The sequence below is a fragment of the Hippocampus comes genome, unplaced genomic scaffold, assembly GCF_001891065.2.
Source record: "Hippocampus comes isolate QL1 unplaced genomic scaffold, H_comes_QL1_v1.1 scaffold147, whole genome shotgun sequence".
NCBI lineage: Eukaryota > Metazoa > Chordata > Actinopteri > Syngnathiformes > Syngnathidae > Hippocampus > Hippocampus comes.
The window spans coordinates 787,381-813,133 of NW_017805009.1; the positions used below are offsets into that span (position 1 = coordinate 787,381).

The 25,753-nt window shown below is 42.3% G+C and overlaps 1 protein-coding gene across 6 annotated transcripts in view; it reads left to right on the forward strand.

Moving 5' to 3' along the window:
• pbx3b (pre-B-cell leukemia homeobox 3b) overlaps nucleotides 1–25,753 on the forward strand; it is an 85,099-nt gene that overhangs the window by 21,438 nt on the left and 37,908 nt on the right. For all 6 annotated transcript variants that reach the window (XM_019862869.1, XM_019862871.1, XM_019862872.1 and 3 more), the window contains one exon: nucleotides 22,894–23,093. In XM_019862869.1, the coding sequence (XP_019718428.1) occupies nucleotides 22,894–23,093 (200 nt within the window). The remainder of the gene's footprint in view (nucleotides 1–22,893; nucleotides 23,094–25,753) is intronic.

The window sequence follows — 25,753 nt, forward strand, 5'->3', positions numbered from 1 at the left end:
TGCATTGTTTCTGTCACTGGTTAGGTTTGATGTCACTGTTGGACATTATAAATCAATAGTGTCAGGATTTAGCAATGTTTATAGCCAGCAATGGTTTATTATTTCATGTGACTGTCATGGACAAATAGTATTTATCGCGGCGGTCTATAAATTACAGCAGACACACTGTTGGTTTGCCCAAACCCAGTCAGCTCTTACCAAGACCATTCCAATGTCCGCTTACATGTTTAGAGTAATTTATTTTCCCAGCCGTAGGCCCACATTTCCCTCTGGTTTCCCACACTCCTCTGAAACAAATTGGGTCTTGATTGCTCAGTCTTCTCTGACACATGAACAGGATATGCTTGTCCCATTTCACACGCTAGGTCTTAAAAGGCAGACATGGACTGTCTTTTATCAATCAATTTCTCTTTGGGCCAAATGCAAGAATGTAATGTGAGAATTTCAGTTGGGTTAGAGGCAGTGCACTCTGTTTTTATCGTCACATTTTAAAACGGTCACTTTCAACGTGAAAAAAACGATACTTGAATGTTACTCCTTAGTGCTTTACTACAATTAGCAGTTTGAATAAATGCACTGCCAGTCACATCTTGTAACATTGTGTGAACACAAGAACTCATCAATGCGTGAATAATGATTTTAGGTCGCATGACTTTCACATGGATTTCATCTGTTTATTGACCATAATCATGAGTTCTTGACAGTTTGACTCTTTTATTGCCTGAGCAAACATACTGTGCGATACACAATACTACTTCTACCTTAGTAACATTAAGAGAGTTGTAAAAATCGGAATGTGTGAACAAATGTGTGCCCAACAAATCATACGAGTGAGTCGTTGCGGTGACCCCTGATGGGACTGGTCGAAAGTCACAGCAACAACACTATTTGAAATATTTTTAATGCATTTCAGTGGTAAAATCTTTATTTTATATATGTACTGTGCTTGGATCCACTGCCCAGGATTACGTCTGCCAGTTGTGCTAAATTTCCATGCAATCCATGGAGTTTGTCACAGGATGGGCACAAACATCCATTTGCTATCACATCGGAACGAGCTAAATAAGAGATATCGTTGCTCACTTTCCCAATGTACGATCAATGAATTATTTGTAACCGAGCAATAGTAGTTGTAAAAATCATCAGCACTGCCTAACGTGCAAAACCCTCTTTTACACCTGTTGTTAGAGTGATTGAACATGGAATTTAGTGCCCGCTACTTAGGATGCAAGTAAAAGATAGCAATATCAGTAGATCAAATGCAACATGCTCTTACAATCTGTTATCGTAAAAATGAAATTAAAGGTCACTTTTTGGGATCTTAGTGAATTAGACCCTTCTAGGCCTATTTTGGTAGACTGAAAAATGTGCGAAACTTCATTTATTTATCCCAGCGAGAGTCAAGGCTTACCTGTTTGGGGCCTTGTTGGTCCTCTCTGGGTGTTATGACGCCGCACAATTTGTCGACTGCACTTGGCGTAAAAACGGCCACATCTTAACTTTCATGCTGGGGCACTAGTCTGGTTAAGTGTGTTTGTGAATTCGGGAGATGCACCACGACCCATTTCCTGCCGCAACCCTGACGCATCTGCAAAATTTCTTACAAAAAGTAGACTACATTTTCGACTCGGTAAAAGCAGGTCACACTTTGCACTAGACTGGCACTGTGATCGAAAAGAGGGCCCTTAGTCTGTTAAACTGGAGTTTTCTTCACACACATTGCCTAAAAGAATGTTGAAGTGGGATTTTGCTGCTTTATATTGAATGGATCTCAAGACAATTGTTAGTTCTATCAATGCTTTTACAGATTTTTCATCAACTGAAAATAGAAACGAAAATGTGAACCGATCCAAAACAGTGCTATTGATCAACTGTGCCATGGGCAATAAGGTCCATGTTCAGAAGGACAGTCATTAGTTGCTCCCGTGTGCTAATTCATCCCCGTGTGGAGGCGTAGCCGTTAGAATGCTAATTCTCTACTATGATCTGACAGCTGGGGTAAAGAAAGGGCCTAGCGTAGGGGAGCATGGCGGCTGAGTGCTGTGGGCTTCTGTTTTTGGTAATGAGGGGGATTTCGCGGCGGTGGGTGCCCAGAAAAAAAGGGGGGGTGCGCAACTGACCCCATGCTGTCTTTGACCCCCCCACCCCACCCCATAGCAGAAATGATATAAAAGAAAGATGACATTTGGTGTCCACATTTAACTTGCATTTGCAGTCCACTTGAGAGGTCCAGTATGCATGACCTACCTTGATTAAGCCCGGGGCTGCGAGGACTGTACCCTTTAGACTGAAACAAAATGTGGAGGCTCAGAGGAGAAAGCAGAGCCTGTATAATTGGGCCAAGTAAAGCTGCGGGAGGCAGCCAGTCTCCGCTTTGCCTTTTGTATATTCATGACCCCCCCGACTTGATTGATGGAAGGATAGCATTTGGTGACACTGTCATTTGCAAGTTGAAAAGGTAGTGCAGTGGCTGAAGCGGTGCTGTGGCTGTGCCTTAGAAGGAGCATCGAGAGGAGGCTCATTTCTATGCTGATGATATCCAGCCCCCTCTCATTTTCTTTGTCTCCGTTAGAAGGACATCTGCTGACAGCACATAGTTGAAAAAGGACCAAGTTGAAAATGAAAAGGGAAGCTCAAAACATGCATTGCCGTGTTTACGTTGTAAAAGCCCGCGCGTGAAACATGATTTTAATCAGTGCAAAAGTTCGCTGTTTCATATCTGCATAATTGTGTCTCATATTTCAGAGAAATGAAGCCATTTGGAGCAGATAAGAAACATAGCACGAAAATAGGAGTCACACGGACTGTTTTCTGATGTTGTTATTCGGGCCGTCAAATAACTAATCCATCAATAGGGCTTTTCGAACAGATCAAAATAACACCATTAGTTTCCTAACAACAGGTAGTTTTCTCATACTTTCATGTCAAATTATTTGTAAATCATCCACATGAATTTTTATTGTAGTCAAATATAATATTTGATCACATACAGGGTGGGTGACAACTGATTACCGGTAACTGGCCATCTGAAAAATAATAAGGCAATAAGAAAATAAGAAAGGACAATAAGAAATCACCATTAGTGTTATCTGTTTGGAAACAAAAAACGTTTTTGTCATGACCTCAGTGATACTATAAACTTTCTAAGCAATTTCTAATAACTCATACCTTTCACAATGTCATATTATTTTAATATTTTCAGAGAAGTAATATATTTTCTTGTACTTCAACTACTACAACTACTACTGCTACAACTGCTAGTAATGATAACAATAATTAAATCATTTACACACTACACACCATACAATGACATTTTAACACATTTTACTCAGAAAAAATAATTTTATAAATTGCTGTTATTTCTGCTAATATGGCTGACTTGTTTCGAAAAGTAACATTTGCATCAATATTATATCCTGCTCCAGCATATTGTGTTTGCACCTTGTTTTACACAGCTATAATACCAGAGTGATATCGGCAACAAGCAAAACAGTTATTCTCGTTCATAAATATATAAGAATGGTTGGATTGTAATTCCCTAACAAGGTAATTGGAACTTCAAAGGTTAAATCGTAAATGTAGATCATGTAAAAATGTTGAATAAGGCTATGTAAATATTCTCAAGATTATTTTTGAATATGTAACAGGGGAGGAATCTGGCGGCAAAAATATTGGTTTCCGGCGGACAGTGTCGCTTCCCCTGTAGCACAACACACACTCATCAGAGCCACAATTTATAGCTGCAGAGTGAAGAGCGTCTTGGCAACTTCTGTCTTTATTTACACCAATTAGCACAGGAACTCCAGTCACCAGGATCAGACTGTTGGGGCAGTCTATAAACGCAAAGCCACGTAGAGCAGGATGCTGGCTGAGGGAAGGGGACAATAAATATGGAGGTATCAATTAGACGTCAGTGATGCAATGATGCATTGCATGCTGGAGTATGAAACGCGTGAGGGCTGCAGGTTCCACCCATTTAGCAACGGTGGGGTCTCACATGCTGACACGCTGCACATAACATGGCCCCTGTACAATGCAACACCAAAGCACAATTGGGCTTTTTTTTTTTTGTCAGAAAAAAGTTTTTTTTTTTTTTGTCAGAAAAAAGTTTTTTTTTTTTTTGTCAGAAAAAAGTTTTTTTTTTTTTTGTCAGAAAAAAGTTTTTTTTTTTTTTGTCAGAAAAAAGTTTTTTTTTTTTTTAATCACATTGACGTCCTTCTTGTAAACTAACAATAACTTGATATTTTAAAGGATGTGTTTCAAATGAAAATGCCATAAAACTAGAGAAATGCATGGTATGAAGTGAACAACTCGAAACAAAGGACATGTATTTGATACTTTAAAGTCAAGGACCGAAACTCAAAAAGAGGATATAGATTTATTGTCATAACTAGGACTGAAATCTTGGGTTAATCCACAGCAGTAAAATAAAATATTGCTCTGCTCATTAATCCAACAAACATATAAAACAGGACTTGCTCAGCTCAGTAAATTAAATGGCAACGATAACGCTGATCCGGGCAAATTCTGCTTGCACTGACTAAAGGTCTGAATTCTTGTTATCCCACTGTCTTGATCTAGAATGTGTTGCCCCATGCTGGTGCAGCATGTATTTAGCAGCATGGCCCCATGATGAACTTGCAAAAAGCCATCTTGTGAAACGAATGCGCAGTATTAAAATGTTTCCAAAAGGCACATTTTTTTTTCTGCAGCGGTCATGATCCCAAAGTTGTTGCTGCGGGTTTAAAACATAGATTTTAAAAAGTTAATTACAGTTGACTGTGCTCTCGATATCATGACGAAGAAATTGATGTGACATACAAGGCTAGTTACTTTGGTTTTCTCTAAGCCAAAGCTATGAGTTTGATGGTATTGGCCGATGAATTTCATGCCTCACAGGGAGTTTGTGGCTTCTTTCTGGTTTATGTGACCATGTTAGAATTCATGGAAACGATGACAATACATTTGTCAAAATCGCTTGAAATTTGGCTGTTAGCTAAGAAATAAAATCACATTTTTTCCCCCCACTCTTCATTCTTCACATGGATGATGGTGATATATTACAGGAGAAATCGCCTCTCTTTGTCAGTATAGTGCTACTGTTAAGTTATTCACGTATGATCTGACCTTGCACATTTGGCCAATATCATCCGTCTGCTTGATGTCTCTGAGATTATGCAACAGGAAAGTCAAAGTGATAAACCAGATGTAACGGTGATATTTTAAGCATCCAAAATGATCCCGCCGGCACCAGGAAACGCTTTGACAGCAGAAGAACTTTTTCCTAAATGTGGCGTGGATATTTGCTGCAGAGGGCTGACTGATCGATCCGGCACTTTGGAGGATCCTAGTGTGTTTATACATGGCTTGTATGGCAGCTTTCATAAGACATTTACCCCATGATTTGCGATGAGCTTATGTGTGAATAATTAATGGCAATTAATCCTTAATTACAGTAATTAGGCAAGTCACAGGAAATTAGGCTGCAGCTGGAGAAGCCCATGTCTAGGAAGGGGAGAACTGGGGATGCATTTAGTGACAGTGGACCTGCGGTACTGTTGCATGGCCGGGCCTGCACCGTTCTGTTCACTTGCCAGCACCCACACTGAGCTACACCCCCCCCCCCCTCAAAAAAGTCACGTTAATCTGACCTTCGACCTCGTCACCACTTAAAATTCTTCCTTGCCCCCAAATATTAAGAAGAGCTAATTCATTCTAGAGGTTGTGAGTGATGAGCTAACATTAATTGGTCAATGTTACACGGCCCCGCTTTTCTCTTTTATAAATCTCGTTCCACTGTTTATTGAGTCCCCGCGGCTGTACATTTTAACACCCGGTCTGCTTTTAACACTAACTTTATGAATCTGCAGTGCCTGGAAGGAGGGACAGTGCAGCAGATATTTATGTGTACCTCTAATAAAACAATTAGCCTCTTTAGAATTATTAAAGGAAACTATAGTCAGCAGAGTTGTTTGCTTACTGATTTCATTGTTGGGTAATGGTCGGAGAGATTAGGTGTGTCTGTAAGGCAAAGAATGAGAAGAAGAATAGCGAAGAGACTCCCTGTGTCTGCCTCGGAGCTCATTTGTGCTTCTCCATGCTTGCCTTGATGAATTTCCGCTTCTTTCTGCTCCTGTTGCTTTCAATTACACTCTTATTCACATTCCTAATTGCTATGCCAGTCTCAGTAGATGAACCATGGACTTTTTACAGTCCATATTTCTATTCTTAGACCAACGCCTTGACAAAACGGAACCCTGCATATCACAGATGTGAACTTTTTGGAGCGCGTGCGAAGCTCGCGTTAAGAACATCTTGGTATGATTTACTCAGAGGCCATGACAAACAACAGTCGCAATAATGTGCTTTCTGAAAAATGACTCTCAGACAGTGATTAAAAAGAACTAAGCATGAATACCTTGTAGTAGCAGAATTTTTAAACACATGGTGTGGCTGTATAACTTATATGACTACACACAAAGTGATTACATCCGCGACACCACCTTTCATACGATGCATTTTCCCCCTCCCACAGAATGGCTCTGCAGCTAACAGGGACTGTAAGTGAGTTGAGGAGGCATCCAACTGTGATATTACATTAACTCATAGTGCTCGGCCATGTCTGTTAGTGACTGCAGTATAAAGAGAACATGCTCTACTCAACTCTTTAGCTTTCGCAAGTACTCTTAGAAATAATGAGGATTTATAGGAAGAAAAAAAAGACGCTCTCCTTGCACCGGAATTCTGAATTGCAGTTCACATCCTCCACAACAAGCCAAATAACACTTATGAGGTATACACAGCTGCTGCATAAATAGGAGAAGTGTGCGCATTGGAGTATTCCAGTCACCCACCATTTTTTTTTTCTCGTCAATACCAAACTGGTTGTCCATGAAGCAGATTTGAACTTTTTTTTAATCTTTCCATATCAATATTTAAATCAGAGTTCAATAAGCATGCTACACCGCTTGGATATTAAGTAAGCAGTGTCTGTCGCCTCTGTCATTCTCAGAGGCCCTTAGTTTTTCCTTTATGTCCAGTATAACATGAGCAGAGAGCCGTTTGGTACCTGAACACCAACGGGCTCCTCACTAGCGCTGCTGTATGCTGTTACAATGACAAGGTCAGCATGTTCTGCACGCCCGGAAAATACATTCCTCACCATAAGTAATATAAATGAGCCTGCGTTCGTCGTAAACTCACAGTGTGTTGCCTTCAAGCTAAAGGGTAACTACACAAGAGCGACACCTCCAAATCTCCTCTTGAGCAGGTTCGACTAAATATGGGTGTCTGCAGGATGAAAGATGAAGCTGCCTGCTTAAATTGTATCTTTACATCAAAAACTCTCCCCCATTCCAAATAGCAGGCATGGTACAACCAAATATACCGCATACTTGCATCCCTCTCAAATACAGCTTTAAGTAGATACGAGCAGAGTTTGTGTTGATTGGAGTATTCTTATGTATATTTATACTGGTGTTTACTTGCACTGACGATTAATTATTAATGCCCATGCACTGTGAGGTTATAGTGATATGGCGCTTAAGCTTTCCAAGCACAGTCCATAAATGAACAGTCAACACAGTGAAAGCTTCAAAGGAGCCCTCTGAAATGTTTCAGGCTCTCATGGAGGAGGCTTATTACAGTTGAAATGTTTTTCTCGCAGCCCCCAGATTCTTTGTGAATGCTATCGGCTGGAAAATTCGGGGTATTTTTTTTTTTTTTGTAGTCTATATCAAGAGACATGTAAACAAAGAGACAGTCAGCACTTGGCTTAAGTATTGCAGCTCTCACTAAACTTTCAAAAATAGTTGGCGAGTTTGTTGTTTTTTTTTTTTTTTTTTTTTTTTTTAATAAGTGCACTTGCACAGGGTGAAAAAAGCAAATCCGAGCCAATGTTCTTCGACATTGCTTAGTAGTGATCCAGCGGTGAACCGACTCTTTTTGAGGTGTCTTTGTTTAGTCCTCCTGGTGACAAATCTTTGGATCTGCTAATGGAAGAGGACCTGCAAGGCTATCCCCTGGCCTTTGTCTGACCCCTTTTGTGGAGTTGAATTCTTCAGATGTTTGCAGGATCAAGTCACTTAATCTGCAGCGCGGAGTGGAGCTCAAAAAAGAGGACAGGGAGAGCAAAGAGGGAGTGGGAGGAGGGGAAAGGACAGCAGACAAGCCCTTCTCCCTGTCTGCGTGCACAAGAAAGACGTGCACGTCTGCCTGCCTGTTCTGTTCTGCGCCATTGTTTCAGACAAAGCTCAAAATAGACAGAAACAGTGACGCAGGCAATGTGCTTTATTACAACTGTCGACCGTAAAATTAGACATTAGTGAAAATGGTTCATTAAATGGCTAGGAATGTTACAATTCAACATAACTCTTCATGTACTGTATTGTCGGGGTAAATGAATCCCGTTTCTGCACCCCAGTCTCCATTACAGCTGGTCCATCAGTGCTCCTTAAACGCGTTTCTCTATAATTGTCAGATCCGTGTCGTATGCAAAATTGGTTCGCTGTTTGAGATGGTTTTGCTCGGTTGTTGAAGAAAGAATGTATGGGAAATAGGTGCAAACTAAAGAAAACAGTTGCAATATGACATTCAGAAGGCGGAAGGAAGATGACGGCTCACTAGGTTGGAATGTTCTCTCCCGCTTTTTGTTCTCAATCACCTTGATGAAACAATCCTGAAGGCTGTGTGAATGAGACCACTGACAAGATGATTTTCCACCCCTGGCATGAGGCCGCTTTCTCCACTTAATGTCCTCCGATAAAATGTTCCACACAAGTAAACTAGAAGAGTCTCCACTCTTGACACATGTGACAGTATTTGCATCAATTATGCAGTTTGCGGCTGCAGCAGCACCAAGTGGGTGAGAGGCGGGGGCGGTGGGGGGGTGGGGGGGGTCGGCGATAGTAAAGAAAAGGGTTTGTGACAAGATGCAGTGGCAGAATTTGAGATTTTCTCTTTAAAATGCAGTCTTTAGAAAATAACATTCCAGACCATTTAGATGAAAGCAGCTGCGGCAGTGAACCCAACAGAGGCAGTAACAAAGTCTATGGAGCGTTTTGACACGAAAGACTTGGCCAAATAGAGTACAGTATATTCAGCACTTCCTTGTCTCCTCTGTAATCAACTACAGTCTATGCCGATTATCTGCCATGAAGAATGTTGGGGGGGATACACATTAAAACTGGTGTGAGAGCAGGTTTGTGAATGTCCCAAAGAAATTCACCAATGCCAAATGAACAAACTTAACAAGCCCCGTGAAGGTGAGACAAGAACACACATTTTCATTTCAGCCAAGGAGGTCACGTTTATTTTTTGTTTGCTTTTTGTTCATTGCAAAAAAACTACTTAACTCGTTTCCACAAAACCTGTGGAAGGCTCCCGCAAGGGCCAGGAAAAGAATGATGCATGGATGTTAATGTCAAAATGCACACATACTCTCTGCAGGTTAGTATCTGTGAAGATGTCGTTAATCTGGGTTTGATTAAAAAAAAAAAAAAGTACAGCTGTCCTAAGTCTACCCTCACTGAATTCTCTTCAAGTTCAAGTCGTGCAAATTGGTTGACGTGTTTGTTAGAGGGACGCACCGCGAAGGCGGCTGAAGATGGTTTTTCTTCTGTCGAACAACCATTTAGTGAAGTGTGTGTGACAAACCCAATTTGCGGCATGCCTTAAAACCAGAGCAGTGCAGCGCAATGGCCGCACTTTGGCAGAAAGAATAACTTTGAAGCAGTGTCCCACTTTCAACAGACCTCAGCATAGCGTTTCATTTCACCGTGCCCAACCCTATTTCACATCCTCGTTAAGTGTAACTTCCAAATCTGCTGTGCCGTGGTTTCTTGGCTCATGCGACTCCACACTGGGGCACACACGCACACACACACTAACGCACAAACACACATCAGCTGGCCTGTCACTGCCTTTTATCCAACATCAACCTTCAGCTGTATGGTTTATCTGTAGTGACACTATAGCAAGGTGCTTGACTGCTTTTTGCCAACAGACTGCAACACTTTAACTGTACTTAGTCATGCATCATTATGGCAGTGCCTGGGAACGCCTGCAGATGGTGGAGGCTCAGCCATTTAGAAGGGAACGTTCGGAGACAATGCTGCTTATTGCATCCGGATGAGTGTAACGACACGCGTGGATCTGTTCACCAGATCATTGAAAAAAAACCTAAACAAAACAAAACAATAAAACGAAGGAGACCTTCAGTTGAAGAAAATCCTCCGTGTATTGCACTTTGTGTTTGTTGGATAAAACATATGACATTTACTCCTACAGTCTTTGCCAGAATGAGCCTTTTATGTGCGTATTGATCAGTGATTGTTTACGGCAAGGGATGCTGACTATGTGAAATGAAGCCTTCCCTCTGTTCCTGATAGAGATTTAACCCTCTTGCTTTGCCTTTGGTTGCTTTGTTCTCCACTTCAAACCTCCTTGTGTCGAAAACGTGATAACATTACTGTCACTTGTCACTTTCTCTTTATTTCAACACGCGACAAAGCTTTTACATTCAGCATGCCGCACCACGCGGGCATTTTCAACCGATCTCGTCTGCTATTGAAAGATAAACGCTACCTCCATTCAATAGAAGCTCATCTGAGGTTCCCATAAAGCGGGCTTCTTCATGCTTTAAGGAAATGAAGAAAACCATTAGCACAATATTCACTCGCTGAGAAAGAGAATCTTATCTTTGTTCCGCATGACCATGCAGAGCCATATTCCTTTTGACATCATTATGTAAAACCAATTTCTCTTTCATATTTCCACTGGGCTGCATTACCGCATCTGTATACTCACTCTTCCTTATTACAAAGTAGGTGGCCTTGAGGAATAATATATGCATTTGTTCCCTATGGCATTAAATATGCATATAGGGGCCTCATTTCATCACCGATGTGTGTTATTCCTTTAAAAATTCCGCACGGCCTGCAGCCCCTTTTTAATATTTAATTTGACAACTCTTAAATCTGTCTTTATGTGATGATGAAGTAATTGTTAGCTGTCACCATAACGATTGAATTATACAATGTCACTAAAGTGGTTGGGATGTTGGAGGCCGGATTACAGTATTTGTTTAGCTTGAGCCATCACGTGAGCTCCAGGGAAACGGTTTTCCTTTCACATGCAAAGCCACCCGCCATCTTTTTTTCACCTCTTCTCCCAGTCGATCATGGCTTTGGTCTGTGCAGATAATTAAGTGAAACGAAACGCACACTGAAAAAAAACGCTGTGTTGAATTTGCTCAATGTTATTTTGTCCAGTGGCTTTGCAAAAAAAAGAATCATCTGGATGTACCGGTAGGTACATTTTTAAGTGAATGTATAGTCTACTTAAAAAAATGTACCTGGATCCAAATGATTTTATGTCATGCAGCCCCTTGACAAAATAAAATTGAGAAAATTCAACACATCCTTTTTTTTCCAGGACACCGGAGTTCACTTGCAAGCACACCGAGACCCGCCTCTTCTAGCGCACTTCCTCTTCTTGTTTTGTGTATCATGTTCACACTTGAACAAGCAGTCCGCGCCAACAGAGCGATCGCACCAGTGTGTTTCAACCGAATCCAACATGAAGTGTAAATGCACCCTGAAAGACACAGCTTGGAATTGTGTATCAACAGCACGAATGTCCATTCTCGTTTATCACTAATTCGAAGCTTTTCTGTTCTTGAATGTCTTCACATAATCATGCGGCAGTGCTCCCCCTAGACAAGTGTGAAGGTGCAATTCACTTTTGTTCTACTGTGCGAATTACAAATCAAAACAGGTCAAAGAGTGTTTGCTTAGGCAAAAATCTTGAGACAATGTAGTTCACCCATCCAGGTGATTTTAAAGCTGTTATGTTAACGTATTCTTCCCTGGCAAACTGGTTTTGTGATACCAGTATGGCAATGGCAGCTGTGGTCTCTACAACTGAGGCTGTCGCTACTTTCTGGAATACCACTCAAGGTTAAAAGAATCCCAAATGAGTGCCTAACAGTGTTCCCTCGTCACTTTCAAAAAGATCCATAGTCCTGCGTCTGTTGTCTCTGTTTGTGTGGATAGTATGGGCCCCGAGAAGTAACCTTCAGCAGTGCATATGCTTTTTGTATCTCTTGCAGTATTCCAGCTGTTATATTTCAACCGCAGACCCGGTAAATGATTTGAATTGTGTTGCCGTGAAGATCCATACACATGCAGCTTTTGCTGACATTCATTTAGAAGCCACTCGGAGCACTTGCGACTCCAAGTAACAATGTTCCTGCTGAGCTCTACAGTGAATATACCTCTGACCCAGACAGAGGGAAGGGAGATTTATGAAATCCACATGTTTAATACATTTCATTTTGTCCGAGGGATTTGTATTGCTTACCACAGTATTTTAGGTGGGAAACATTCTGTGTAGTCACAGCTTGTATTGTCTGAGGAGAATAAACCCTGTCCTGCTCTGGCTGCTGAAGATTTGTTTTCTGCTGCTTTCCCTTCCGCACACACATCAGCCATGTATTTTTCTCACATATTGCATTTTGTTGCGCTGAGGTATCGGGCATGCACACCCTTAATCTTTAATGCATAATCCCCGAAAATCCGCTGCTTAAATGAAATAGATAACCCTCCCCCCCGCCATCAATGTGCTGACAGAATATAAGATAGCTAGGTAATTTAATAAAGGATTGGCGCTGGCCCCGGTGTGATATGGTGTGTGACCTCTGTGTATTCATTGTGTAATACAGATCCCAAGCGTGAAGCCGAGTAGCTCTTCCTAGTCCGCAAACCCATGCAGAGTCTTTGGTGTCAAACAGAATGCGGCATATGGATTAAAGAGCAGGGGAGAGTAGTCTGTGAAATATTTGCTTTCCCAAAGTGTTGACACAGTAAAAGAAAAAAAAAAAGGCGGGGGATCGGGAACCAAGCCTGTGCTTTCCCGTGGTAATCAGGTACAAGTTATCACGGTGAAGTGTTTGCCTTCCTAATGGTGTTTCCATTTAGCCTCAGTCTGTGTCATCGGCTTCCCATTTGGTGTGCAGACACAAAGAAGCTGCTAACCGCTGGTCTACTGAGACTCGGTGTGTAATCCATCTGTGTTTGTTCTGCTTGTGAGAATCAACAAAAAGACAAACCAATGAAGTGAGTGAGCGGGAGGGGTCCGGTCTCAACATCAGAAGCGCGGTCATATGAAGCGTTCAGCAGCTGACCGCAAAAAGTCATAAATACACCTTCCTGAGGTACGCTTGCTTGTTTTGCATCTAAAATGCACTTGAGTGTAATGCTGACAGATATAGCTTGTGACGAGCGATAGTCAGAATGTATGAGCGCACATTAATGCTGCTGTCAAGCTCTGATGCCGGAGTGAAAATAAGCGGTTCACCTCTGTTTTCATTCAGGAGAGAGCACGAGACAGCAGCAGCTTCTCCGCTGTATTTATTGACTTGTTTTACTAGGCTGAAACAGGGTGCTTTTAAACGGGCCCGCTCGCTCTTAAGACTCTCCAGACATTTACATTATTCCTGACTGAGTTACACACACTTATAAAGAAGCACTTCCGCTGGCCCGCTTAGATATATGCTCCAGTTCCACCTCCCTTACGTTCATACACACTCCTGCAGTTTATTGCCCCATGCTCCGGTCTAGATATTGTTACACTATACGATTCCCCATGTGACTGCTGTGCATTGCCTACCTTGAAGGGTTTTGCACGTGATTAAACCGTTTGCATGATTTACATTGGAACTTTAACTGCATTTTAGTGCTTTATAAATTGAGTTTTTTTTTTTAACCACAATGACGAAAAAAAAAAAGAACACTTTCCTGTTTGTTTGTGCGAATGCTGATTCAGTAATATCAAAGCTTTGATTTCACAAGGCGCTAAAAATCATCTTTTGCTGACTAATCTGCACAACTGCAGTAGGAGATAATGAATGCCAACACCAAAGTCAGAGCCAACACTGTGATCCCGCACCCAGCCTAAACCTCCAGCCGTTTTTACATGGCATTTCATTTTAGGATAAACCTCTTTTCTCTCACACTGCGAAGATATTGAACCCTTTCACGGAGATGTCTTCTTAACCAAAGCTTATTAAAAAGATGGACATCAAAGTTGTGGGTACCCATTTATCTTATGGCCCTTTAATTGGCCACCACAGGCAAGGTACAAGTCAGTGCAAAATAGTAGGTGTTGAGTGCTTGGGAGGATGTCTGAAGACCTCTCAGTGGGTTCATTGCCAATAAATCCCTTGCAAAGAAAGCACAGCCTTTTTTTTTCCCTGTTGTGGGGTGCATTATGGAATCTCACAAAAACATTATGAAACATAATACGCTGAATTCAACACTGAGGGCCATGGGGCTCGCTTTCCTTTTTACGATGTATTTTCATGGTAACCGTGTCCTGTTCTTGACCTCCAACTTCACTTGAGCTTGACATCTTCAGGGCTTGACATGAGGCAATACACTCTGAAAAGGTCATGCAGTGTGATCACCATGAGCCAACTGAGATTACATTTTGCTAACTCTGTACTGAGTTAACCCTTTGTGAGGACACTCGCTGCAATACCTGCAAATTCAACATATCGCCCAAAAGAATGCATCGAGCATGTTAAAGGACCCCTTTTCACATGTCTTTCAATTCAAGGTTAAATTATAATTATATAATAGTTGACTTCATAGTTAAAGACAATTTTTCATCAAAACCTCCGACAATTAAGTTCGCCATGTGATTGTTAGGTGTAAGGATTACACAAAATCTGCTAAACCTAAATGTCACAAAACTAGGGAGGGCTCAGGAAGAACCCGCAAACGATGGGTTGGAGCCAGGATTTTCTTTCATTTTGGATGCAATTCCAAATTAAGATTGTTAGATCTCGATGTACAATCTGGAATTATTGCCCAGTTAAAGCGCGGCAGATCCAACACGGTGGAACAAACCTGGTTCAAGTTTCTATGCCCGTGAAACAGAGCTCAGGGACTATGGTTAATAATTCATTGTTCTCCACTCAAGTGAACAATAAAAACAAAAACAGAGTCATTAATTGCCGACATACAGTAACCGAACGGCATCAAGAGCTGGCGTTCTCATTAACCTGTCACCTAATTATCTACCTCCAATCTGAGTCCTGACAAGGCCTGCCATCTGAACCCTCCACTAGGTTGCGTTGTGTCGTGTCAGCATTTGCCAGCCGCAGTCAAAGCACCATTAGGCATCATGCAGCAGAGGTTCCCCCTGCATGCACGTCCACAGTGTTCGCCCTGTTAATGCCTTCCCTTCCAATTAAATCTGCAACTGTTAATTATTGTAATTATGGGCACGGGTCCCCAGCTCTATCCCACTGCAGCCCCTCCTTTGCCTCGTGCAGAGACACAACGGGAGCTGTTGTGTTGCTTCAGCGGCGCCTCATCTCTGCTCCACTGAAGTCCAAGCAGGGGATTTGATGCAGAGGGGGATTGGGTGCAGATGACAAGGGTGACACGAGTGGGATTGCGCAGTTCATCTCGGAGACCGGGGGGAACAAGTCACAGTCAATGACCACACCTCAAACTCATTACGTAGTTGCTCAAGTAGAATTCTGGCAATATTTGGGACTTTGGCTTTCTTGTTTTTTGGGCTGTCTCAAATAGTTCACAGTCCATTAAAATCTCGTACAATAGACGGATTAAAAATTCTGTTTATTAAAATTATAACACAGAAAGGCTTTGTTTTAATGGGCATCAGAAGTCATTTGTCCATTATTATGTTTATTCAAGTTTTATTAAAATACCACTGATTGGCTGTTCTGGCCACAGTGCTGTAAAACCTGAATCACACTGCAAGTTGTCCAAAATGTTTTGGTTCACGTATCTAAATGAGAAGCAATTCTTATTTGTCTTGAATCTTGTTCCGCTTCCATCTTATGGTAATACCAATCTCTATTTTGTCCGTCAGAGAGACACTTGCAATGGATGTGAAGTGATGTGTTGAGTTTAAGGCGAGCTGAAAAAGAGTGGATGGCAGGCCGGCTGCCTGTTAAGTCTGTGCGTGTCTCAGCATCCTCTTTGGCCTGCTTCTGTCACAAGCTGTTGTTGGCCCAGACCTGATCTGCCCACCCACTCCTTGCACTGCACTCTGCAGACCTAGTTGTAACCTGCAACATCAGGCTCCGCATCATTCCAGAAACAAGGCTGTTGTGAAGGTGCGTGCGGCCGAAGACACAAGAAGTGGATGTGTTTTTGTGAGCTTTAGCAGTTCTCCCTGAGAATCAAGCTCAGTTGTAACCTCAGTTGCCTCACAGCAGAGTCCTTCACACGCCAGCACGCCCGGCAAAGGATTCGGGCTTTACAATTTAGAGGTGAATTCATTCCTACAAAAGACACTGGGGGAAAGAGCAGCTCCTTCTGCTTCAGGCAATGCAGCCTTTTCGTGAATACACTGCAAAATCTAAATGATGGACTGTCAACTCTCTTGCAGGAATGCCACTGCAAAGAATAATCTCTCTGGCAGTGGATCATGGTTGGCTGTATGCTACCCATGCCGTTTCTTTGTTTACGCGTCCATGTAGCCTTCACACGCACACGAGGCAACCTGTGTGTGCGCCCGCAGACGCGCACGGCAATAAAATATAGAACACTGGAAAGAATGCTTTGCATCAAATGTAGTTTATCTAGAAACTAATTGGAAAATGTATTTGCCTACCTAGTTTTTCCACCTCGAGCGTTTAAAATAATTGATTACAAGGCTTGGCTTGGCGTCTGGACAAAGTCTTTCTTGCTAATCTTGTACGGTTGTCTGTGTGTACAAGACCTGCTGTGTGACCTGGTTTCATGCAGTCTTCATCCTCTAATTAGGAGGCTACAGAAAGGCTGGAATGAGAGGAGGACTGATTAGTTGCCTTGGGGTATTTCATAAGTGGCTTTCAGTGCCACATTTGCATTATTTGCTTGGGGTCTGAATAACAAATCAGTCTACCTTTGCATAAAATCGAGGCGAGCAGCCCAAGACCATCAATACGTTAACGCTACAATATAAAAGAAAGCAATTTAAAAGCTAGCAAATAAATAACAGCACGATGAAATGCAATATTTGCGCATAAGATGTCTGGCTGCCGAGCTCTTAACTCTTATGCACAAACGCATTACAAATCTATTCATGGACTTCCCATTTGATTACATTACACTTGATGTTCAGTGCTACGATACAAGAATCTCTGCCATTGCAGCTCATTCACGTGACAAGCAGACCTTGTGAACCGTGTAAGCCCCGAGTTGACGCCCTGTGCTGTGGTCCTGGTGGGTCAGTCTGTTTTGTGATCTGTAGCAAAGGTCCTGTCCACTTACTTGGCCAGACTCCCCGACCGCTGCGTGCGGCCGCCACCACTGGGCCTGGCCAGCCATCACTGTACCACTTGGCCATTTGCCCACATGGAGTCTTGAAGAGCTGGAAACAAAGCGGCCGCTCACATGTCCAAATATAAACACACACACACACACACACACATGCACGCGTGATCACTGAGAGTGACAGTGGCTCTTGTTTCGGCAGCCCTCCACCCTCCTCCTCGCATCCTAGTTTGTCATGTAGTGTGTCACTTCACACACGTCAGTGCCATTGCAGGACATTGATTAATTTTAGTGTGCTTGGCAAAATGTCTTCAAGATATTCGTTTGGGCTGTTGTTCCCCGTGCAGTGCCAACCCAGCTCCCCACATCTTTACCAGGAGGTCAGGAGTGCCACCTTACCCCACCCTCCGCCACTCCGGCAGACATTTGTTGGGTGGTTAAAGGGCAGTATTATCATCAAGGCTACCTGACCTGACAGAGATCATCTTTTATGACCACTTTTTGTCACTCATCATCCCAGCCCAGCCCAGCCCACCGCTACCCTATTTGTTGCTTGTTTTCTGCGTACTGTGGGTGTGTGATGGGGGAAGTCTTGACCCGGCTCTGGCACTGAGCGGGCTCTAACGTTTCACTGTCAGCACAGCTGATTAGCTTATCACTCACTGCGGTGGGAAATACATCATCATTCTAGACAGGGATTCTCCTGTTTAGGTTGTGTTCTTCTTTGAATCGTTTCATTCCGCAACCACCCAACTTGCACAATGTAGTCATTGATTTTCGAACGTTGTTATGTTGTGCATTATGATGCCAGGATTTACCTTCGGAAAGATGTGCTCCACTGTGCATACGTTATTCACACCTCTCAATGAATTAATAATTAATGTGGGCTTGTGAGGCCAATCTTATTTTGTGATCTTCCCAAGACAATTGTACAGTTCTGGATTGGTCTGCCAAGTCCACAAAGACATGCTTGCATGACTTTGGTATGGGAACACTTGAGAGTCCAGACCTCAACCCCCTTTGAAATGATGTGTATCAGAGATTCACAATTTGGGGCTTCTGGTCAGTCAAATGTTATTCTGGTGAATGAACAAAGCAACATCCCACAAAATCTTCGAGGAAATGTATGAAATCTCTGCAAAGTGTTCGTCATAGTATTTTTCTGCACCTACAAGTGCCATGCACATTTTCCCCATTGCTTGTAGAAATACATTCAAATCTTATTTCTATTGTAGACAAAGGCCATATCCTTTTTAGCCTGTGCATTTTAGCTCACTCACCCGAGACAGTGACACACAAAGTTGCTAATGTGCTTTGCCTCCCTACAGTGTGGTATCAGGTATGGTAATTACTCTGCCATTAACATTGGGAATAGTTAATGTGTATTAATGTGTTAATGTAATGTTAATTACTGTACATGCAATAGAGAGCCCGCAGGCAGTCTCTCAGTTTCTTTGTGCCATGGAGATGTAGGCCAAGGTTTAAAAAAAAAAAAAGCCCCTATTCAGAACATCAGTGAAAGCGAATCCTTATGTTTCATTTGTCAGTACAAACGATTTTCAGTAGTAATTTGATCCTGCTCCCAGCTTCTGGAACTGGAAGTCACTGATCCAGGCGTCTCAACAAAGAAGATGATGTGAAGTCAAAGGAGACGCGGAACACGGCAGTGGTGACATTGGCCCCTTTGTGAAATAAATACTGTAAGCTTTCTCTATTCTCTAGTGTGCTGCTTTGGCAGCCAGTTTTAATAACACGCTGGATTAGAAGCCTTGCATCCTGAATGCCAACCTGGAGTTAAAGCTCACCTTGGCCGAGACCCAGTGACAGGCTCGATGCCGCGGCTTCCCCCTTCTTCCTCCTCCTCTTCCTCCACCCAGACGCCTCCCTGCTCTACTGCACACCTTTAAGAGAGATGACCTTTGCGAATATTGACAGAAAATAAATTCTGTTTCGATTCGTTAGCTTTGGGAGACCTTTCCGGATCAATGCAATTAGATGAGCAGGGTGTCGATATGTGGCTGGAGCCCTGCACTAAAGACGCAGCCTGGGAGCACAGCAGCAGGAGGTCAGGGTTACTTGTAATGAGAAGGCCGTCCTGTGGTGGACAAAATCACATAGTGTGTTGTCAACAGCAAAGGAGCCATTAAACCGGTGTGTCGCAAAAGAACTTTTTGAGGGATCATAAATCCACAAATCTGGACTAGCTCTGCATTCAGCAGTACATCTTCCCATATGCTGTCTGATGTTTGACGGTGCAGTCAGTGCAGCAGAATGAGGTGGAGGACCCCGACGCTGCCCCTTCCTTCCTGAGCAGGCCACATTAACCCAGCAGGGCTCTGCCTTTATGGCTCTCCTGCTCGCACTTCAGTGATGAGAGTAAACAAGCAAAGGGCCAAAGGTCATCTAAGCTCAGAGAATAACGGACGGCACAAGGGAAGAGGAAATGGGAGGAAAAGAAAGCGGCCTGAGGCAAGCCTTGGATCACTGTCGGTGATTCAAGCAGGGAGTGATGGACGAGACAACAGTCACACACACAATTTGTTAAATGGGATTAAAAGCTACATTGTCTTCGTCGAGCAAATGTGTCACTTACTTGTATCAAACTGTGAAATCCGTAAAACCAAAACCACCACCCCTAACTGAGAGACAATTGAATGGATTGTCATACTTTCTCCTTTTGTCTCATTCACAGAGGGGAAATACTCCACCTTTGTTGTTTGAATGACTAATGAGGCTGATTTAGGCTCCCCCCAGCCCCTTTTACATGGTGAAATGCATTCTAGTAATTAAAACAGCCAGTGTCATTGGAGTTCTGTGACAAAGCCAGAACAGCTATGGATTTTTCATTCTCAAGTTGCGATGGTAAACGAGGTGCACCAAGGTGACACGGCTCGTGCACTTTTCCCTCGCACTGAGATAAATCCCACTTTAACCATGGAGGTGGATTAACCCGGGTGCCCAAACTTGTTTTAATACCCGTATCGTCAGACAAAAAAAAATGGGATGAAGATTTGTGTAGGCAAGCAGCATTTTCAAAATGTGACGATGGCTTTGCAAGTTACGATAGAGATTTGTCAACCACACAGCAAATTAAAGATATTATCTAGCTGGAGTCTATTTGGAGAAAGCCGGGTGATGATGCTGAGTTGAGACAGTGATTTTGCAAACTTAAGCTTCCGCAACAAAGATACAGAAACAGAGACGCATTACACTGTTTTTTTTTTTCTTTTTGCTATCCCCTCTCCTCCCCATATTCTTCTAATCTGCTTGCCTTCAATGGAAGACAGACACATCCTGCCTTTGAAACGTGTGTGTTATGAATGACCTGCCGTAGTGGATTGTGGCTCAAATACACCTTGGTGGACTCCTGCGGGCCGTCGGCTTCACGGGGTAGCGGAGTAATCATTTTTATCCTGCTGATTTCCCAAATAGAAATGGACACGTATGATAAAAATGTCACAGCCACTCCGCATGTCAGCGGACTAACAGGATTACATGTCACTTACTAATGTCGCGCTCTGTTTTCGTTTGCTGTGAATGGCCACCTTATTGCGCACACGCACACACACACACACACACGCGCGCGCGCGCGAACTTTGTGGGAATATACGGTGAGAGACAAGTAGCTTTTTATGGCCTGTGATTATTTAGTTTGAATGAAACTAGTGGTTTATGCCTATTTAGTTGAAAAGCCTTGTAAATTCCCTCAGCTGCATTTCCCCTGGACACAGAGTGAGTCGAGTAAAAGTGACAACTGGGTTTGCTGTGGAAATGTACACCGCGTGCCAGACTTATATTTAATATACCTGACATGAAAGTCGTGCCTCGCTACCTACAACCACCCGCATCACCGAAGAAAAGTACAGCCGGGTAGCTTGACTTGAATCTGTGAGCGAGTAAAGACTGAATTAGGAAAATATGAACCTCAGTGGCAGACAAACCACCAGCTATTAGAGCATGCTGAAATATATCAACATTTGAATCATGTGCCATTTTGGTGTGTGCATAACCTGGAACAGTTCCCCCCACAATGAGAGCTTTGGGTGCGAGAGCTGTGCAGATGCTGTATGATGTGGACGAGGGTTAGTGGAGCAAGCGGCATATTGTCCACATGGTTGGGTTGGCTGTGCGAGCCTGATGGAGCCTTGTCCAGCATCTCAATGTCTCCAACACAAATAGGCACATTCATCCACTCCTCTCACACCATTACACCTCAAAGACTCAAAGCCAGCCAATCCATAAATAGAAGCAAATTTCATTGCCGCTCAACAAAACGTGGAATCAACGGTGGAGTGGATACAGAAGGAATGCTTTTTTTTTTTTGGTTTGTTTTTTTTTTTTCCTTGGTGATTGAAAAGAACAAATTTACAACGGAAGTTTGCTTTCTCGTGCTCACTCCTGTGAGTGATGCACGGGGTCAGTTAGCCAGACAGTCCAAGCCTTCTCGGATTGCATGCCTGCTAGCTGACATAATTAATCTTCTTATTTAGAATCCAGAGGCCAGTCGTATCTTAATGGAGCTGTAATGAGCTGTTTGAAATCCTTGAATTGTGAGCGAGATTATTGAATTGAAACAACTCTGGCAATCAGAATGTTTGAGTAGCCTCTCGTTGTACCTGCCAACCATAGAATCACATTTTATCAACTGAAAGGATGTTATGCTCACCCAGTGTGTTGTTTTGTTTTTATCATATAAAGCCTGGCATCAAAGCTGCATTGCCAGTGGGTCCAGTCGTGCATGCGTGCTATCTACTGGGTGATTACAACTTGCCGACAGACTGGTGAGACAGACAACAGCAGGGTCTGATCGCATGACCAGAATTAATGAATGAACACTTCACATAAAATGTATTGGGGTCTCTTTGTCCTACTAAGAAAAAAAAAATAATGCTACAAAATTAGGACTGCACATTCAGATCTTAATAGCAAACAACAACACCAACACCAACAAAGTAGAAAAACAAGTAGGTATAATGCAGAGTTCTTGACATACACTGTGTCAAAAAATGAGACACTGGAGATATAGATAGTTTTCTGTTTAGGATCTCTTCACAAAGTAGGAGTGCCACTTCACAATTGAGCATTTGTCAGTTTATGGATGTTGCTGTCATGTCAACCTCACCGTACACAGTGTGCACTGCCGTGTGTAAATAAAAGAACAGGCTTAGACATGGGCGACAGCAACACGCCGCATTCTCAGAAAGTGCTGACGACATACCTGCGGGGGGAAAACATCACACTGGGGCTGACTGTGTAGACGTAATACTTTTAATTGTTCTCAACAGCTATGTCAAGTTTCATCGGCTTCAAATGAAAAATACAGTATATTGTACAAACATGTCCCTATGTATACAGGTGTTGTAATTGTTTTTCCAACTTGGGCTCATTCTGGCGGAACAGCCTATCAAAAAAAAAATAATAATAATACGGTCATCGTCCCAGTTATAATTTTTATACAAAATAGACGTGTTACCCATAGTTTGGTTCGATTATTTAAATTGCAGCTCTCAGTAGGGTACCTAAAGAAGTGTCTGTCATTTGTATGTCACCGCATTGCTTCATCCAAGGCCCTCTCTCCCTTGTCTGTGTGCTGCTGCAGGTCTCAGCATTCGGGGCGCCCAGGAGGAAGACCCTCCAGACCCCCAGCTCATGCGTTTAGACAACATGCTGCTGGCAGAGGGTGTGGCCGGACCAGAAAAGGGTGGCGGATCCGCAGCCGCCGCAGCTGCAGCCGCTGCCTCGGGCGGGGCAGCTGACAATTCTATTGAACATTCCGACTACAGGGCCAAGCTCACCCAGATCAGACAGATCTATCACACAGAGCTAGAGAAATATGAACAGGTAAGGATGGTTTCTATTGTGCCGAGGTTAAGATCTCCCCGGTATCAAGATGACAGTATCTACTGTTTTGCAAAAACAATGCTGTTTTTTTTTTTTTTTCGTCTCGCGATAAAAAACAGAGGGGAAAAAATGTCGAGGTTAAGATCTCCCCGGTATCAAGATGACGGTATCTACTGTTTTGCAAAAAACAGTGCTGTTTTTTTTTTTGTGTTTTTTTTGTTTTTTTTGAGTTATACATTTTACTCTACATTTAGGGGAAAAAATGAGAGCAAATTCTGTTCTGTTTTCTAAACCAAATTAAAGTCTTAAAAAAAATGACATCAAGAGTTCAATTATCAAATAAATCCAACTATGCTCCCAACTGAGAATTTTAAGACGGCCCTTTTCTGTCTAAGCATGAGTGCCCCGGTGGACAAAGCAAGTCTCATGAAGGTATGCTTGAAGGAGCTTGGCAAGGAAGAAATTTAACCGCAAGTCAAACACTACACGACCGCCTCAAAGCAGAAAGGTTGACGATATTTTAAGCCGGCCCTTTTCTGTCTAAGCATGACTGCCCCGGTGGACAAAGCAAGTCTCATGAAGGTATGCTTGAAGGAGCTTGGCAAGGAAGAAATTTAACCGCAAGTCAAACACTACACGACCGCCTCAAAGCAGAAAGGTTGACGCAAGCTAGGAGCTAGCTTGATTTCTTCATAGCTCACTTGACCTAAGTGCTGGGATTGGATCCGGATTCGGATGCTGTCCAGTTGCCTCCCACAGTATAAACTTTAAAGTCGTATTTAATATTGTGAAAATTGGCAGTTACTCTATAGTTGTGTACTTAAAAAAATGAAAAATGTTTGCAAAAAAAAATCCTACAACATAGATTTAATTGTAATTGTAGATTTGTTTTCAGATGTCAGACTTTGAATTTTAGACTTTAGGCCGCCCACATTTAGGTTCAAAATGTGTGCGCTTGAATTCTTCAGCCTGCTGACATCAGCAACACAATGACCATAGCACATTAGTTGCTTCCTTAATCATGTTATTTTCGTGTGAAATGTTAAGAATTAATCAGAACAAAACAACATGGGATTTGTTGCAATCATTGCAATGATTCTGACTTGAAGGTTTTTTTGTCGGGGTATACTTCTCTGCCTGTGCATACAATTTTTGTTCGCTAATAATGTTATGCATATCATCTATCCATCCATTATCTGATCCTCTCAGTTTTAAAGTAATCATGGACAAGGGTGACAAAAACGTGCACAAAAGTGATCAAAAGAGTATTTTTGCATTCATTTTTTCCAAAGAGTCTACAGTTCTGTCAATGATGCCACACCAAGACATATTGATTTTGGAGGCGTAAAAGTGCCGTTCCCAGGGTAATTAGCAATTAGTAATTAAACAGATTGATATTATTGGGAATGACTTCCAGTTTAATTTTCTTGAGCAAAAAACAGGACTGTTTCGTGAAATCTTGGCCATCTGGACACTAAAGGTCTTTAAATGCATCACAAAATTAATTAGCAAGTACTAGGCTAAGACATGCTTTTTCAAGAAACAGAAAATGTAATACAGTAGATGTAACTGTAAGCGAACTTTGTCCAGTAAAAATATGATTATCTCACCTGGCGCTTTGATCCTTCCATTAAACACATTATGGATAGAAAAAAAAAACAACAACAACTTGAAGCTGTTGCAGTAATGCTTCATCTAGCCAGAGAGTAAATTAGAGTTAATTTACTCACGGTGAATGGAGGTGGGTTTTCAGGGGCATGCACCACTTTGTCTGGAGTGCATGCATCTTTCGTAGGGGTGGTTCCAGGTTTTAATTATCTAAATGTAAATACTTAACAAATTTTACTCCGAGTAATGAGCTAAAGTGTGCACTACATAAATGGGTCATTCTAATTAATCATGTATGAATTACCGATTTAACGGAAAGCTGTTGAAATTCACTCTGCATTAGGCCAAAGCCAAATTGCAAATTGGCATTTATAGTTATACATGACTTCACCTATTATGTCAAAGTGACTCATTTCCGATATGTAAAAAGTGTACAATTGCCGAGGATCAATCAAATGACTTTTTGGAGGTCCAAAGCGCTTATGAGTGTGATATGAACAAAACGAAATGGCTTCTTTTGTCTGTGTTTCTACTCGACAGGCGTGTAACGAATTCACTACCCACGTGATGAACCTGCTGCGGGAACAGTCTCGTACGCGGCCCATCTCGCCCAAAGAGATTGAGCGCATGGTGGGAATCATCCACCGTAAGTTCAGCTCCATCCAAATGCAACTGAAACAGAGCACCTGCGAGGCTGTCATGATCCTGCGTTCCAGATTCCTTGATGCCAGGTCAGTGCATGTTATTCACAAGCTTATTGTTTTGCCTTGACCCATATGGCCCAAACCATGAAAAGAAAAAAATAGAAGAAGATCCTTCCAAAAGTTTAGAACGATGATTACTTTTTAACTCAACTACTGTCCAGAAAAAAAAAAAAAATGCATTATTGGCTCATGCTCTCTGTGGTTGCAGTGGCACACGCCAAAACAATTTAGAATGTTCTGGGCTGAAAAGCCATTATATCTGAAAATAAATCTCAGGTTAAAAAAAAAAAAAAAAAAAAAAAGAAA